At 33.1% G+C, this 17,888-nt stretch overlaps 1 protein-coding gene across 1 annotated transcript in view; it reads left to right on the top strand.

Annotated features, from left to right (window-relative positions):
* Nucleotides 1-1,050: 1,050 nt before the first annotated feature.
* Nucleotides 1,051-17,888, top strand: part of LOC132713384 (conserved oligomeric Golgi complex subunit 1-like) — a 28,973-nt gene continuing 12,135 nt past the window's right edge. Inside the window, 16 exon segments of the mRNA XM_060695958.1 lie at nucleotides 1,051-1,156; nucleotides 4,834-4,918; nucleotides 5,477-5,521; nucleotides 7,099-7,165; nucleotides 7,841-7,950; nucleotides 8,986-9,055; nucleotides 9,421-9,600; nucleotides 9,958-9,999; nucleotides 10,221-10,307; nucleotides 10,843-10,993; nucleotides 12,396-12,452; nucleotides 13,201-13,263; nucleotides 13,994-14,075; nucleotides 15,516-15,621; nucleotides 16,047-16,151; nucleotides 16,779-16,870. Coding sequence (XP_060551941.1) covers nucleotides 1,135-1,156; nucleotides 4,834-4,918; nucleotides 5,477-5,521; nucleotides 7,099-7,165; nucleotides 7,841-7,950; nucleotides 8,986-9,055; nucleotides 9,421-9,600; nucleotides 9,958-9,999; nucleotides 10,221-10,307; nucleotides 10,843-10,993; nucleotides 12,396-12,452; nucleotides 13,201-13,263; nucleotides 13,994-14,075; nucleotides 15,516-15,621; nucleotides 16,047-16,151; nucleotides 16,779-16,870 — 1,364 coding nt within the window. The 5' untranslated portion in view covers nucleotides 1,051-1,134.

The following is a 17,888-nucleotide window of genomic DNA, read 5'->3' as shown; positions in this document are numbered from 1 at the left end:
CACACTTCTACACCATATAACAAAATAGGAGTGACCATAGAGTAAACATGCAGTAATTGTAAATCTATATCAAGACAAAGAGTTCAGGATTTTTTAAGTACGGTAATCATAGTTAATTCTAGCTTGCCCGTACGAAAACTTCCGCCCTGAAAAAAGCAAAAATTATGCCTAGCTACAAGGCCTAATCTAGCTGTCTAGGGAATTCCAGACTTACATATTACAGATTCCTCCTATAGGCAGGAATACACTGCGAAATATGCAAATTTTTTCTTAGGATGAAACGGTTAGGGTAGAGGGGAAAAAATCTCCTAAGAAAATTTAACCAGGCAAAAATGCAGCTAAAGGAAGGCACTAGCAGGAAGAAATTCTGCCTTATGAAAATTCTTAGTCGAAAAAAATCCGCCTAAAATATCTTAACCAGGAAGAAAATATCTACTAAGAAAATCACTAGCAGAGAAAATTCTTCCTAACGAATACTAGCAAAAAATCCGCCTATGGAAATGAAGTTATCCAATTTTGTGATGGATCGCTTATAAAGCTGAATGACGGATGTTCAAGATAAATACCAGATTTATGTAACAGTGTAGGCCTAATTATTTAAAAAAAGACAAGTGAATCTTTCTTTTTACAAGGAAGGAGGTGTTTAGCAGGGCAGGTTATTTTCTTGCTTTGTACATAAATAAATGATCTGATTTTTACATTTAAGTTATAAATTTGTTATTTCCCTTTTTAGTAGTACGTGAAATTATTATTTGTTAAATTTTGAATTAAAATTTACACACAGTATATCAAGTCACAGATATATAAGCAATCTTATATTTAGCTCCATGATCAAGTATATATAATTACAGTACAGTACAGTAGAGGTTTAATTTGTTAAAATAGAACAAAACTTCATTTATTTTGCTTTTGATAATCATTCTTAATTTCTATTTATGAAATTTTTAATACAGATGAGTCCAAGCTTCAGGCTCTAAAAATGGGATGAGGAACTTGCGAAGCCAGGCTGTGAAAGTTTTGCAACCTGTCGCCTCTCCTGCCACATAAATTATAAATTAAATCGCCAGCTAATATTCGTCAGCAGTTTAGTGCAGCTCATTACGGAAGGTAGACCACTCTGCAAATTTTGCCAACATGTCAAAAAACGAAACTAAAAGTAAGGTTTATTCACATTATGATACTTTTCTGAAATATTTGTAGAAATATGTGTGTATTAGGGTATTTTTCTTCCATAATCATTAAATGATTATGGTATTGCATGCCTGATTTTTTCTTAAATCCAAGTGGTGTGTGTTTCGGACATAACATGAATCGGACACTGCAAACAGTCTATAGAGAATATAAATTATAAACCGCACATTTATGTCTTGTATATGTTATATCATATATCATTGTATTTTAATCATCATTTTTTGCGAAAAGAAAAAAATATTTCGTAAAAATAGAAAATCTACTAGAAAGAAGAATACACCACAGGAACCTGAAATTCTATCCAAAACAAAAAAATAACGATTTTAAAAAAAATCCCATACATATACTATAAAAAAACACAAGGAAGGCAACAACATTTCCCCACCCACCACCACATTTACCAGGGATATTCGTAAAAACTCCTGGAATTTACTTCCGAGCACACTAAATCAATAAAGCACATTAAAATCTACCAGAAACACAACTTACTCTTAACAACTATCCAACTTTTATGCCAATTGAATGAATATATCACTGCTCTTCTCTAATTGCGGTTCCATTGCCAGTTCAAGCGATAAACTCCGTCATACCGTTATTGACCGGTTTTGAAGATCCCGAAATTCTATCCAAAAAAATATAAAAAAACGATTTAAGTAAAAATCCCATATAAATAAAAGTAGTATTTAATATGGGATTTTTATTTAAATCGTTCTCTTTTTTTGTTTTGGGTAGAATTTCAGGATCTACAAAGACCGGTCAATAACGGTAATGGTAAAAGTAACCGAAATACCGCAATATTGAATTCCCAAAGATACATCAACAAAAAAAAAGACCAAGCATTTTGTCCTTATATAAGAAGTAACAATTATTTATCATAAAATGTACAAGACACACTTTCCAATACAAATATTTCTCCGATGAAAAACTATGTCAGCTATGTAAACAATAATTCTTGGATATTTCCAAAGTTTAACAAGAGCGTAAAATTGGAGACTAGCGGGTTGTTAAATGATACTACAATGAGTATAAGTTTTTTCCAGGTCCATTGAAAAATTCTATGTAACTCATATTACAGAGTATTTTTTCTGTTACATTTTTTGAAATCACTTATGTTTGTTATTGAATTATTCCAAATAAAAGAATCCAACATGAACATGATGCAGACTGGTGGTTATGACACAGTCCTGAGATCCAACAGACCTTTCATTTGTGGTTCAACGCCTTCAAAAGGCATGCCGACAATCATAATTTAATCAAGTCATTAACCATGCAACACTTCCTTTTCTACTTTCACATCAATGGCAGGTTTAGACAAGTGTTTTATTTAGATTTACATAGTTAGAAATAAAATGAAAAAAAAAATGTTTTATCTGCTTTTATTTTATTGATGAATGACTGGGAGAAAATTTGTACAACACAGAAAAAAATTATTTCACAATAGGCAGTCAGTTGATTCAGTGAAAATGTAAAAAAAAAAGATATATTGGCGTATGACATTCTACATCCCATATGTTAACAGGTAAAGATTTATTAATTGAAAGGACACGGACATACAGAATGAAATATCAAATTCGATTAGTTGAGTTCATTCATGGCTCAAATAAATCAAAATGATATACCAGTATCAGGTTTGAGTAAGACATCAAATGGAAAATTGTGTTTTTGAAATTAATTAACAACTATAAAATATTATTATACCCCCGCACTACAAAGTTGTAAGGGGGGTATACTGGAATCAGCTTGTCCGGCCGTCCGTCTGTCGTTTTTTTTTTTGTCCGCTCAATAACTTAAGATTCCTTTGACCTACAGTCTTCATATTTGGCATGGAGGTTAGTCATGATTAGTAGATGACCCCTATTGATTTTGAGGTCACCAGGTCAAAGGTCAATGTCTCAGGGGCCTTGACTTCAAAAAGCTTGTCCGCCCAATAACTTAAGATTCCTTTGACCTACAGTCGTCATATTTGGCATGGAGGTTAGTCATGATTAGTAGATGACCCCTATTGATTTTGAGGTCACCAGGTCAAAGGTCAAGGTCACAAGGGCCTTCACTTCAAAAAGCTTGTCCGCCCAATAACTTAAGATTCCTTTGACCCATAGTCTTCATATTTGGCATGGAGGTTAGTCATGATTAGTAGATGACCCCTATTGATTTTGAGGTCACCCGGTCAAAGGTCAAGGTCACAGGGGCCTTCAATTCAAAAAGCTTGTCCGCCCAATAACTTAAGATTCCTTTGACCCACAGTCTTCATATTTGGCATGGAGGCTAGTCATGATAAGTAGATGACCCCTATTGACTTTGAGGTCACCAGGTCAAAGGTCAAGGTCACAAGGGCCTTGACTTCAAAAAGCTTGTCCACCCAATAACTTAGGATTCCTTTGACCCACAGTCTTCATATTTGGCATGGAGGTTAGTCATGATTAGTAGATGACCCCTACTGATTTTGAGGTCACCAGGTCAAAGGTCAAGGTCACAGGGGCCTTCACTTCAAAAAGCTTGTCCGCCCAATAACTTAAGATTCCTTTGACCCACAGTCTTCATATTTGGCATGGAGGCTAGTCATGATAAGTAGATGACCCCTATTGACTTTGAGGTCATCAGGTCAAAGGTCAAGGTCACAGGGGCCTTGACTCTAAAAAGGTTGTCCGCCCAATAACTTAAGATTCCTTTGACCTACAGTCTTCATATTTGGCATGGAGGTTAGTCATGATTAGTAGATGACCCCTATTGACTTTGTGGTCACCAGGTCAAAGGTCAAGGTAACAGGGGCCTTGACTTCAAAAAGCTTGTCCGCCCTATAAGTTAAGATTCCTTTGACCCACAGTCTTCATATTTGGCATGGAGGTTAGTCATGATTAGTAGATGACCCCTATTGATTTTGAGATCACTGGATCAAAGGTCAAGGTCATAGGGACTTTGACTTCAAAAAGTTTGTCCACCCATTAACTTTAGATTCCTTTGACCAACAGTCTTCTTATTTGGCATGGATGTTGATCATGACTATAAGGTGACCCCTATTGATTTTGAGGTCACTGGGTCAAAGGTCAAGGTCACAGGGACTTTGACAAAAGCTTTTCTTCTCAATTGCTAAAGAATGTCCTGTCCGCAATGTATTGATTTTGACATTTTCACATTTGAAGCATGTAGAATACATAACTTAGCAATGCACTGGCTTAGTAACCTCAGATTTGGCAGGGAGGTTTTCCTTGAGCTCTTAATGGCCACTGTTGATTATGACAAAGTGGTATGCGGGGGTATTCACACCATGATAGTGGCAGTTCTAGTTTTGACAGCCATGTGTTACATGTAAATTCTAATGTGACAAATGCTATGCAGTGACAACATTGGATATCTTACAGGGTGTCCGTTTGACCCTTGAAATGACTCTTTGACCCTTCAAATTTCCAAAAGTTCTGATTTAACCCTCAGGATTTTAACTGGATTGTCAAATTTTGTTCAAATCATGGGATTTGACCTTGTAGTTGGGTAAACTTAGTCCATAATGTTCAAAATGACCCTCAGGATTTCATGGCTAGTGAACGTCTTATAAAAATACTGATATAGGCATAGTTGCATGCATATTAGCTTTTAATGTATCAAACTTATATTAGTTATATATAAGTAATTTTATTTTATTTTTAGGTTTGCCAGTCCATGAAATGGACACAAATATATTATTTGAGAAATATTCAGTTGATGAGATTAGGGATATCGAAAAAAGGACAAGGTAAAGTTAAGAGATCTCAATTTGGTCCTGTTTTTCTTCTTTCACTTCAGATCAACAAGTGGATAATCAGGATTATCCCATTTACTTTGTTTATCATAGAAAGTTTAATTTGCCAGTTATTGTCACCATGTTCAAACTGTGATATACATGTATGATATACAAGTAAAATATTATTGATCTTTACTAATGATTGTGAATATTTGATATTTGACCTACAGCCACCTTGGGACTGTAGTAGACAGTCAAACCGGGTTGAGATGAATTATTAAATACATGTACATGTATATGCACTTATACATATAAATGTATTATACATGTTTATGTACATGTAGGTAATAATTCATCTCATTATTGTTTGTCCTTTTAGTGATTTTCCTAAATTTAGTGACCATTTATCTTGTTTCATTGGCCACTGAGTAGCAGGCAGATATTCATATAAATTAACACAATTAATTAAACAGTACCTACAAAAAATACAAGTTATACTATCTAAACAAGAGTAGTTAGTACCTGAAAATTCAAGACAAAAGATAAAATAAAATTTACAATTTTTTTCAGAGCTGATATTGAAAGAAAGAAAGAAGATTTAAGGACCATGGTTGGGTATGAAATTTTTAACATTTCTATGTAAAAAGGGGTTATTTCACCTGTATTTGTATTCATCTTAAGGTTGGTAGCTCGGATGCTATTTTGAAAAACATATGTAGTGTTTTATCTAAACTGATTAAGATATAATACAAAAATGTTATAAAGAATTAACCCATTATGGCTTCATAAGCATTTTGTAAAAAATGGCTGTTTTCATTGAAAAGTCTCCCATTACAAGTTCAAATTGCTATAAAACTAGAAAAACTGCTTCAATATTAATCAAACTTGGCACAAATGTTGAGTAGACCATTGCCTTTGTAACAATATGCTCAGGCTTAAATTTCCTGTTACCATGGCAATAAGGGAACATCTCAAAATTGAAAAAAATCACTATTTTGCGTTGATATTTTCCATCAAAATTGATTCTCAATGGATTGAGATAGAGTCAAACGCTTTTCAGCGTTGGTTACACGTTAATTTATGATCAATCTGGGGTCATTTTTAGCCTCTCACAAGTCCAAAATGTTCTTGGCGATGAGGGGGGCTACCGCCTTTCTTCAAATCCCCCAAAACAGGGCACATCCCCCTTCTGGCAACCCCCTCATGTATCTTTTGGATAAGGAGTTGCGCCAAAAAAGTGCTCACCTTTTTAAACAACAAAAACAAGTGTTGGGGGCCTAAATGAAGCATTTTTTCACCATTTGTGACAACAAAAGGGGGAGTGGGCAAAAGGGGTTAAAAGCCGTGTATATTGGGTAATGGGTTAAAGAACTATTGTCACACTATTGATAAAAACACATTAGTGTTTCACCCTTTAAATGCCACCTGGCGTAAAATTCCCACCCTTTAGTCTAAAATATACATCTAAATTAATGCAAATCTAAATTAAAGAATCTTTGTGTCAACAACACACTGCTAGAGAAACTATTATTTATTCCATGGAATTTATGGGCTTAATTTAGAAAGATGCACAGATCTTAAATTTTAACATTTAAATCAGTTCTGGTAGTTGGACATTTGCATAGTCAAGAGCAAAATAAATCCAGTGCTTGCATTCATCAAGATCCTGTGCAGATGAAAAATATGATTTATGTTTCCTCCTAATGTATTTTGATTAAGACAAGAAAAATTATCATTGTTTATTGTCTATATATTGTAGCTAGCAGTTGTCCACTGGTAGGACATTTACTTTGGGATAGTAATTTCCCAGGTGTAATTCTTATTGTTTACAATTACTTTACTCAATATTACTCAACTTCTGACTTCATCTAGGTTTCATGGATATTTAAGAAGGTTTTATAATTTAATGACACTATAGTGCAAGTTAAGCATGATGTCATAATGTGGGCTGCTAACAGTAAAAGACTGCAAAAAGACTGCAGGGAGATTTGAAAGTTAGATTTTAGTAATCCATTGACAATATAATAAGTTATACAGTCAGTGAGTGACTGCAGAGACATTGAAATAAATATTTAAGAAACCCATCGATAATAAAATAAGCTATACAGTCAGTGAGTGAGTAAATGTGTGTTGAACTTAGAATATTAGACACATGAACTAAAACTTTTTTTTTGCTTTGTATTTATATACAGTGAGAGGTACAGGGACTTGATAGAAGCAGCTGATACCATAGCTGAGATGAAAAATAGTGCAGAGAAAGTAAGTGTTCCTGTTAACAGTTATTTTGGTAACTACGGAGAAATTAATTAACCTGACATCTTAACACCTATAGGAAAGATAAAATGATTTTGGCTTGGTCTGTGATGAAAACTTGAAGCTAAATTGGACCTCTCTGGAGTCCATTTTCCTGAAACTATGCAGAACTAGTGTCTTAGAAACATAGTTGTAACCCATGTAGGGCTGGAACCTGTGATAACTTGGTGGAGAGGTAGAAACCTTAACCACTAGGCCACTACTCTCATATACATTAAAAGATGTAGCAAAGAAGAAAGCACTTGGCATAAAGTCCTTCATGATATCATGGGAATGTTATTTTAGTGTGGTATGAAATAGGTTTTTTTCTGAAGCAATGATAATGCCTTAGTGGTTTTCATGCAAAAGCTGTAGGTTATGAAATAGGATAAAAATTAGGTTTGTTTTGTGTAATTTAAAAAAGTTTGTGATTATTAGATATATCTTGTTTGGAAGTGTGATATTCTCATTGGCATTTTGTGTACTTTAAATATTTAAACAAAAGCTCTTTTTTAAATCAGAATATATTTCATAATTGACTAAAAACAAACAAACATTCTCAATTTTACCCTGAAATATGTACATCAAAATATGGAATTGTATACATATGGAAAAGTATACAAAAACATTTTTTGATTAAAGGTGATGTCAACAATAGGACGGATTGAGACACTCTGTACAGAGTTGAAACACAACCAAATGGTGAAAAGTTCTTCTCTACAGCTGAAAAAGAAACAGGAAATAGAAATAAGGTACATTACATATAATTTTGAGGTGTTTAGTTTTCTTATTTTATCCTAGGATGAATTTTTGCAAGTTTGATTTGAAGTTAGGGAGGTGTCATGTAAATGGTCAACAGATCTTGTGCTTTGTCTTTGATTTAAAGGTAATTAATGGACTTGATGTTACAAAAGTTTGCATGTCTGTTAGTTAAAACCGCCTCCGTGGCCGAGGGGTTAGAGTCGATGACTTCTTATCCAGTTACATGTACCTCTCTGGCGTGGGTTTGATCCCCGGGAGATATTTTGTTGTTTAGCACGGTAGTCTAGTACTGGTGTAACTCTCCAGGAATGATGGTTAGGAAACTACCCGCCTATATGACTGAAATAGTGTTGGGTAAAGGCGTAAAATGAAACAAACAAACAAACAAACAGTTAGACTGTTAGTTAATGCCATCTTCAGGATTTATTTAATGTGTGACGTCTTTGTGGCCAAATTATATAAGTCACCATTTTCAATCACATTGCAATGATCACTTAGGGTCTAAATGCCTCCAGAGATCATGATTTGTTCATGTGAGGAATCTGTCCAGCTAGTTTGCAAGAGGTCAGTGGTTTTATTCAGGTTCCTGATCTGGAAAGAAATGATGTGTGAAGGAGTAGCTACAGTCTTATCAAGAAAGCTATCTTGACTATTCGAAGAAAAGGGAGAGCTATTTCAATCACCCAAGGCATTAGCTAGGGAATCAACTTCACACTTTCGTTGATTTTTGCAAGTTGGTATCACCAAAACTACTGACGGGAATGGCTTAAAACTTCACACACATATTTAAGAGCATAATAGATCACTGTAGCCTATAACTCAGACATAAATTTTGACAGAATTATTGTCCTTTTTGAAATTAAAAAGTTCTTTATTATCCAGGCTCTTGTTTAACTATCCAGTACTGAAAATAGTCAAACACGCTGTCCTACTGAAAGCTCCTTTTTTAATTATCATGTAGGCATTTTCCATTTCAGTGTTTTTATTTACAGTTTATTATTATGATTTGTTTTATTAAACTTTAGAAGGAAGGAAGAAGCGAAGTTTCACGAGGTTGCCTCACAAATTAAACTTCTACTGGATATCCCAGAGAAGGTAGGGCTTGTTGAGTCCACTTGGTAATGTAAATCTTGCATCATTAGTTTCAACATTTTTGCATCAACTCCTGCCATTTAAATTTCAAAAGTTAAGTGTTGTAGTCAAAAGAAAATTGAAACAGTCAGTTCACCCCATCCCCATTTGTTTATAAAAAAACCTCTTCTATGCACATGTCAGTAAATTGTCTAAATATAGAACATTTTCGGGATTGTTTATATACATGTCAGTAAATTGTCTAAATATAGAACATTTTCAGGATTGTTTATGCACATGTCAGTAAATTGTCTAAATATAGAAGCTTAATAGATTACTTTGAAACATTTCTTTATGATTTTTTATCATATAATGGTATAATTTTACAGATGTGGACATGTCTAGACTGTGAGGACTATTTATCAGCCAGCAGACTGTATCTTCTAGCTCAACATATCAATACCAGTCTACAGCTCACCTCCCAGAATGCTCCCAACTTCCTGTACTGGTTCCCTGTGCTCAATAGACAGTGGGCCGCCATCAGTCACTTTAAAATAACCATACTGCAGGTAAATAAATTGAATGAATATTAAGGTAAAAATTGAACAAATTATATTAAAAATGAAGTTTTTTAATGAGCATTTCAACTAAATATGTAGAATGTATAGTATCTTAGGCAGATCATTAATTTAGAAAACTTTAGACTTTGTGTTGTGCCATTTTCAAGAAGTAGAAAATACTCAAATTGTTTAGTTAAAAAAGACTTCAACTTGCCATGAATGTAAACTTTTGGCAATTTTGAAATAACACTCACATGTCACGAGGAAGCGGCAGTTATGATGGGAGTTATAATAAGGATAAATATGGTAAATATTTTAACAGCATGACCATATTTTAAGTACATGTAAATGTTTTATATATTGCAGGGTTGTAGAAGACTGATAAAAGAGACCACAGTATCTGATCAGGTTTGCTCAATTTAACTTTGAAGTAACTTAAGTATATTTGCTATACTGACAAATTTCAATTACAGAAAATCTTTCTTGCTTAGAGATGTTTTAAAATGGTGGTGTTAGATTTGGTATGTTGCCTTAATTAAATCATCACCAATTTTTAGCCATATACAGTATGCATCCTTGAGAGTTATACAAATAAACCTAAGTATTAAAAATAATAGTTAATTTTACAGAAAATAGCTGACAGTTTGTGTTCGATTTTGTTGCTGGAGAACTCTAATCCTAGACAAGTGTTTAATGAATTCCTCCTAGCTAGAACAGTAAGTATTCATTCTTAAACTTTTTTTGGATTCATTGAAAGCTTCTGAACTAATACTATATATCTCTTTGTTTTATGTGCCTGAAATAATGTATGACGGGACACCTGAAGTCTTCCTCCACCAGCAAAGCTAGGAAGTTGCCTTCTGACATTTACAGTTTCTGTGTGACTAAAAACTCAACTAAAAATATGTTTATAGAACATGGATGCCCTAACATTCCACTACTATGTCAGTCTGCTAACATACAGCAGGATGAATGAACAGGGGCAATTCAATATGCCTTCACCCCCACTAAATATTGGGGGCTTAAAAAATAATAAAATACACTTATTCTGAAAATAACAAAATATACACAACCTGAATGTATATATTAACTGCTCCTTTCCTCCATCTCTCACTTATTCTTTCTATTCTCCTATGCTACTTTTAGTAAGCATCTAGTGTTGAACTTGATTGATATTGTGTTTTTTATATAAAAAAAGTAATATTTGTTAAAAATGCAGACTTTTTAATACACTGTTATTATGTATTTCAGTCTGCTATACAACAGTTGTTTCATGTGAACAGTGATTCACTGGGAACTAAGGAACAGATATGTACAGTTGTTCAGTTGATTACTACAACCATACATCAGATCTATGCTGTGTTTTATACAGCTGAGGGACAAGATACCAGTGATGACACAGGTACACTGATTACTGATCTGTTACAAACTATATGTGATTAAATCAATTACAAAAGTTATAAGAAATTTATTTTAAGACCTTGTGTCATTGTTTGAATATACCACGATAGTTTTTTGACCTAGGTCTCAGGACATGCCCTGTATTTTTATGCCCCCACAATGTGGGTGCATATAGCGTTGCACTTGTCCGTCCGTCAGTCCGTCCGTCCGTACGTCCCGAAATCTTGTGAACGCAACTCCTCTTAAACCGGATGGCAGATTTTGCTTAAACTTACAGGGATGAACAACCTTAATATGTAGATGGTAGTAAAGGAAGGAATTTTTGCTGTGACCAAATTTAACAGAATTATGGCCCTTTGTTGATTTTTTTACTAGATACTATATAGAAATTTTGTGAATGCAACTCCTCTTAAACCGGATGACAGATTTTGCTTAAACTTACAGGGATGAACAACCTTAATGTGTAGATGGTAGTAAAGGAAGGAATTTTTGCTGCAACCAAATTTAACAGAATTATGGCCCTTTGTTGATTTTTTCACTATATACTATGTAGAAATTTTGTGACCGCAACTCCTCTTAAACCGGTTGGCAGATTTTGCTTAAACTTACAGGGATGAACAACCTTAAGGTGTAGATGGTAGTAAAGGAAGGAATTTTTTTGATGCGACCAAATTTTACAGAATTATGGCCCTGTGTTGATTTTTTCACTATATACTATGTAGAAATTTGTGAACGCAACTCTTCTTAAACCGGGTGGCAGATTTTGCTTAAATTACAGGGATGAACAATCTTAAGGTGTAGATGGTAGTAAAGGAAGGAATTTTCGCTGCGACCAAATTTTACAGAATTATGGCCCTTTTGTTGATTTTTTCACTATATACTATGTAGAAATTTTGTGAATGCAACTCCTCTTAAACCAAATGGCAGATTTTGCTTAAACTTCCAGGGATGAACAACCTTAATGTGTAGATGGTTTTAAAGTAAGGAATTTTTGCTGCGACCAAATTTAACAGAATTATGGCCTTGTTTGATTTTTAGTTTTCAACTTGTGGCACATGTAGTCCAAAAAATATTTGACCTAGAGTCATAAGATTGACAGAACAGTGGCGTGTGGGGGCATCCGTGTCCTATGGACACATTTCTAGTTTAAAGCAGAGGGGCATCAGAAAAGAGTCCATAACCTTAAATCATAGAGTCACCACAGTTAAATAAATATTAAACAATGTTTTAACAATTGGTAATTAGAGCACTTTTGAAATTTGATTTTTTTTTAATGCATAAATCTAGAGGCATGCTACTTTAATAAAAAAGTCTATTCTTTCATATACAGTGTCATAGGATCATAGCAAGAAATTCTATGCAGAAATAAGTCTTTATAAGAACAATGTTAATGTTTTTTTCAGAATGCACAAATCTGTTGTTGAGAACCCTCACAAAAGTGACCACACAGAAACAACATGGTGAGTAATATTAGTTTGCTGTAACAACACTGAATCAATGCAATGGATACTTCTATATGCAACCTATATAATGTCAAGCCATCCATAAAGTAGAGCAACACTCAATATTCTTTAATGCCCAGTTTTAGTTTATTATTTTATTGATGGAAATCTATAATATATAAATGGCCAGTTCAGATTTTAAAGATCTACTAATACAGCAATTGTAAGGGATAGATAAAGCACATGAATGTTTAACTATGATTTCCTTCATGACTCGATGTGATTGTAGACCATTGATTATGGTGAGTAACTAGAGCCATCCAATCCAGCAGAAAAATATACTTGTATTGTTTTCATTTTACTATGAGAACTATAATTCCTAATGAAAAAAAAAACTACACGAGTGTTTTTAATGACATGCATATTACTAAGTAGTATGAACTCAAGTAATGCATTATACATAGTATGAAATAAGGCAAATCAATTTGGATAGGTATTATTTATCCATTGAAAATGACTGTATGTGACCAAGATTCAACACTATTACAGGAATAATTTATTTTATAATTCAAATAAAAGCTTAAAAACAAGGATATGCAAAAATCTCTTTGTTCAAATATATGAAAGATTTAGCTAAGCTCTAGGTAGGGTATTGCATCTATTTATATGTTTTTAGCATGCATATAGATAATTGACAATGTAACAAAATGGGCTCATTGGTATCATTCAATAACCAAGGATAAAATATAATTTGGTGTGTTTTCAGAGAGTGGTTTATTAGATTTACACAGCTCTGTCTCAGCTAGATGTTTGCCAACATCTGTTACAGGTAAAATTCCTCATTTTTCATGACATTATTTACTGTAAATTTATAGGACTTTCACTCAGAGGGGCATATAATGTATGTCTCTTTCAGTATTTTAGGAGAATTGCCACATGACCTCTAAGCTATCACTTGGGAAATATGTAAAATTAAATAACAAAAGCTGTACTTTCATGTTGGTAAATGGTCATATCTCAAAGAGTTTTAACAAAGAGGGTCTCTGTTTGTTTTAAATGCTTGGATATTTCAAGAAAATGGCATAAAACATTACTCTGTGATGATTGTCAGGAAAATCTACTAATATCGTTCTTCTAGTTTAAATACTTTGATATGATCATGATGACAATACAAAGAAATTTTCCCCCCAAATAGCTTTTTACCAACTAAATTTTCATGTGATGTCATCTTTGTAGACTGAATACATTATGTTAAATGTAAATATTTGACAAAAATTATAATAATGTAAATTATATTGTCATTTATTTACTGTTTAAAGTAACTTAAATCTGGTGAATTTCTTAAATGTACAGGGCTAGGTTCCATTTTTGAAATTGTTCATTTCATTATCAATTTTGTGGGAATCACGATGAAAATTAAAAATAAGTCGGCCATCAATATAGATGCTCATCAGACTGCATAAACATCCAGGTCAGCCTGGCTCTATATTTGTGTCAAAAGTTATTCATGTTTAGTTCCAGCAAGGTAAGGGTTAAGATAGTTATGTTTATATTTACAGATTTTTGTCCCAGTCATAAGTCAGTCTCACTGGGTGTATCACAGCAGCATCTCCATGACAACTGTACACAGTGGATACAAACGTTAGTATCTCCTTTATTTTATTATATGCCCAAAAGAATTTCGGGGATATTATGTTATATCCCCTGGCGTCCGTCTGTCCATCCATTAGCAATTTGGTTTCCGGAGCATAACTTAAGTTCCATGTGGCCCACAGTATTCAAACTTCATAGGATGATTGTCCATATTGAGTAGAAGACCCCTATTGATTTTGGGGTCATTAGGTCAAAGGTCAAGGTCACTATTACCTTAAAACTAAAAACAATTTCAAGAGCATAACTTAAGTTCCATTTAGCCCACAGTGTTCAAACTTCATAGTATGATTGTCCATATTAGGTAGAAGACCCCAATTGATTTTAGGGTCACAATGTCAAAGGCAAGGTCATTATTACTTTTAAACTGAAAACAGTTTCTGGAGCATAACTTAAGTACCATTTAGCCCACAGTGTTCAAACTTCATAGGATGATTGTCCATATTGGGTAAAAGATCCCTTTTGATTTCGGGGTCACAAGGTCAAAGGTCAAGGTCACTATTACTTTAAAACTGAAAACAGTTTCCAGAGCATAACTTAAGTTCCATTTGGTCCACAGTGTTCAGACTTCATAGGATGATTGTCCATATTGGGTAGAACACCCCTATTGATTTTGGGGTCACAATGTCAAAAGTCAAGGTCACTATTACCTAAAAACTGAAAACAGTTTCCGGAACATAACTTAAGTTCCATTTGGCCCACAGTGTTCAAATTTCATAGGATGATTGTCCATATTGGGTAGAACACCCCTATTGATTTTGGGGTCACAAGGTCAAAGATAAAGGTCACTATTACTATAAAACTGAAAACAGTTTCCAGAGCATAACTTATGTTCCATTTGGCTAACAATATTCAAACTTCATAGGAGGATTGCTATTTAAAGGAGGTAATACTAAATTTAATTCCCATGTTTTGCAAATCCTTCATCCTTACTAAAAAAAAACACACTTTTGGGCATATAATACTCCACCTGGCGGTGTTCTTGTATAAACTGTTATAATATTAAATGTACTGGTTTATGATGGTAGGGCTATAATACCATTAATAATTAAGTTGATAGTATCTAGTATCATACATAAAAACAAACCAGGTAAGAACTTTATATAAATGTAGATGATAAGTGTGCGATACATGATCTGATTACATATCTCCATAAAGCAAGAACAAAAATTATATATCATATAAAATGTTCATACTAAATCATTTAGAAGTCTTGTCAATTTTTGTTTTCAAGAAATATTTTATAGAAATATCCAAAATGATACAGTGATGTTGTTTTTATCAATATTTGAAATACTTATGGAAAATGTATCTTTGTAGACCAGTACACTTGAAAATTACTCATAGATGTATATTGTGTTGTTAAAAAATTACTTTAAACCTTTTTTTGAAGCTATCTTGCTAAATTACTTAGTGCATGATATTTTGTAGGTGTATAAATGATGTGAAGTCCGGTGTTACTACACTATTGAATTTTGTAAATACTGTGAAACATCTTGCCTCCATCAGAGATACAGTGTGGGAGCTTATGTCACAGGTTTGTTACAGTACTCTTTTTTTTGGCCTATAAATATCTATTTCATACATCATAACAATTTTTATGGAATTATTTAATGTTATTACATTCATGCTGATTTAATTTGCAAAATGAAATCTCAGTGCTTTAAATTGAGAACTTTCAATTTTTTAGGGGTACATGTATTAAAATTCTAAAATTAGACAGATGCCAACTGCATAGAGTTTATAATCAGACTGCACACTTGTGTTATATGCTGTTGGAAATTATCTACCATTTTTATTGACATATTACTAGTTGTTTGACAGACACATAGAAAAACATATTTGACCAGACATTGAATTATTCAAATTAGTGACCAGAATCGTTTTTGTTGGATCAGTTCGACAAGTAAAAGAAAAATATAAATTATTAAAGTGTAATTAATGTATTATATGTTGATACAGGATATAAGTTTGAAGGATTGGACAGTTGTATGTGAGAGTGTCCTCAGTAATTCTCTACATATCTGGGATGATCTCCTACGCCCACTCTTTGTTGACAGAGTCAAGGTATGTTTTTCTATTTTTAAATGTATACTATCTTCAAAACCATCTTAGACGTTCTTTGGAAGATTTTGGCAGGTTGTGCTGTTATTAAGCATTTTTCAATCAAGATTTTAGGGCCTTATTTGTAATGGAATTATCTAGTTTGATGATGGAATTTAGAAGGGTTTACATGACATAGCCATAGTGGTCAATACTTCTGACTTCCTATCTTTTGCTCCTAACTACTTTAGGTTTGAATGCCATAAAAAACTTTGGATTCTTTTATATGCTGAAAGCTTGCATGGGGAAGATCATGTTGTACTAATTTGACCCATCATGTGGGATATTAACATTAAGGAAGACCTGAGGTCTTACCAGTAAAGCTGGAAAGAAACTAAATGCCATTTACAGTGTTGATTTATTTTATAACTTGAAGGAGGAAATGATGGAAACAGTGTTTAAATAATGAAAGTTTACACTTATATGTTATTATATTAGTTAAAAAACTAAAATTAGAGAAAAAAGAATACAGATCTTTGACTTTCTCTGTTGGAAAATCTTCTAGTGCTCAAAGGTTGTATGGAATAATAACATACAATTCAGATGACTTTATATAAACTAGACATTATAGTTTGTGGTATGTTATTTTAGGCTTTGATAAAATATCAGTTGGAAGCTACAGTTGAGATCACAGAAAGACAAATGAATAAAGTTATCGTAGAACTAGATGATGAAAATAGCAGGTAAATTATAGTTATATTTGTAGATTTATATCCTGACAGTTATCTTTATATTTGAACTTATAATGTAGCATATTTCCATTCATTTGTCCCATATGCTGTTTCATCAACAATCAAATAAAGTTATGCTATAATAAAATAATATCGGACAATATAGTGATAAGTTCACTGTAAATATTCAGTGTAGATTTATACATATACCGTAGTACTGAAAGCATGCAATGACTGTACTATAATTTACTGCTAGCAACATTGTATAATGTTTAAAGCAAATAAACTGTATAGTATTGTATATAATAAAAAATGATGTTGTAATTTATTTTACAGCCTACTTAAGTTTTTGCTACACTGAAACTATATTTGATAATTTCAATTACTACTTCAGTCGACTCCGCTTATAACGAACTCAATGGGATATTTAAATATCGTTCGTTATATCCGAAGTTCGCTAAAAGCGAAGTAGCAACAGCTTGCTGACTTGTTTGGTGGGTAAATTTGTCGTGAAAAAGGCATACCTGTCACTGGTTACCAGTATAATCGGTATTTTATGGCAGCGGAAATTTAATGCGGGTCATTTAATTGAACAATATATTATGTACATGGTACATGTATTTAGACATGTAGTTCTTGTCTATAAAGTGCTTACCATTTGTATTCTATTTCTATTTGTTTGGTTAATATTGCAAACAAAAAATTGGTTATTTGGTAATTATCAGGTATTGACAGCAATTTATCATCTTAGGGTGCAAAATACAAATTTTCCGTAACAAGTAGGAAATTATGTTGTGAGAAAATTTTATCAAAATCTTAATCTTACCTGTGCAATCACTTGATTAAATAATTATCAGACGGTGGTATTCATGTACTGATCTTAATCAAGAGCATCCCGATATTTCAATAATAACAGTTTGTTTCAATCGAGGAAGTTTACATCTTTTTCGTGGTTTGAGACTTGAAAAAATGGTTTGCTATAGCCGAACATTCGTTTTAAGCGAGTACGTATTAAGCGATGTGATTTAAT

Source organism: Ruditapes philippinarum, unplaced genomic scaffold (assembly GCF_026571515.1).
Source record: "Ruditapes philippinarum isolate M1 unplaced genomic scaffold, ASM2657151v2 ctg936_1_1_1_1, whole genome shotgun sequence".
Taxonomy (NCBI): Eukaryota; Metazoa; Mollusca; class Bivalvia; order Venerida; family Veneridae; genus Ruditapes; species Ruditapes philippinarum.
The sequence above is the reverse complement of the archived record's forward strand: the minus strand, read 5'-3'. Positions and strand labels throughout refer to the sequence as shown.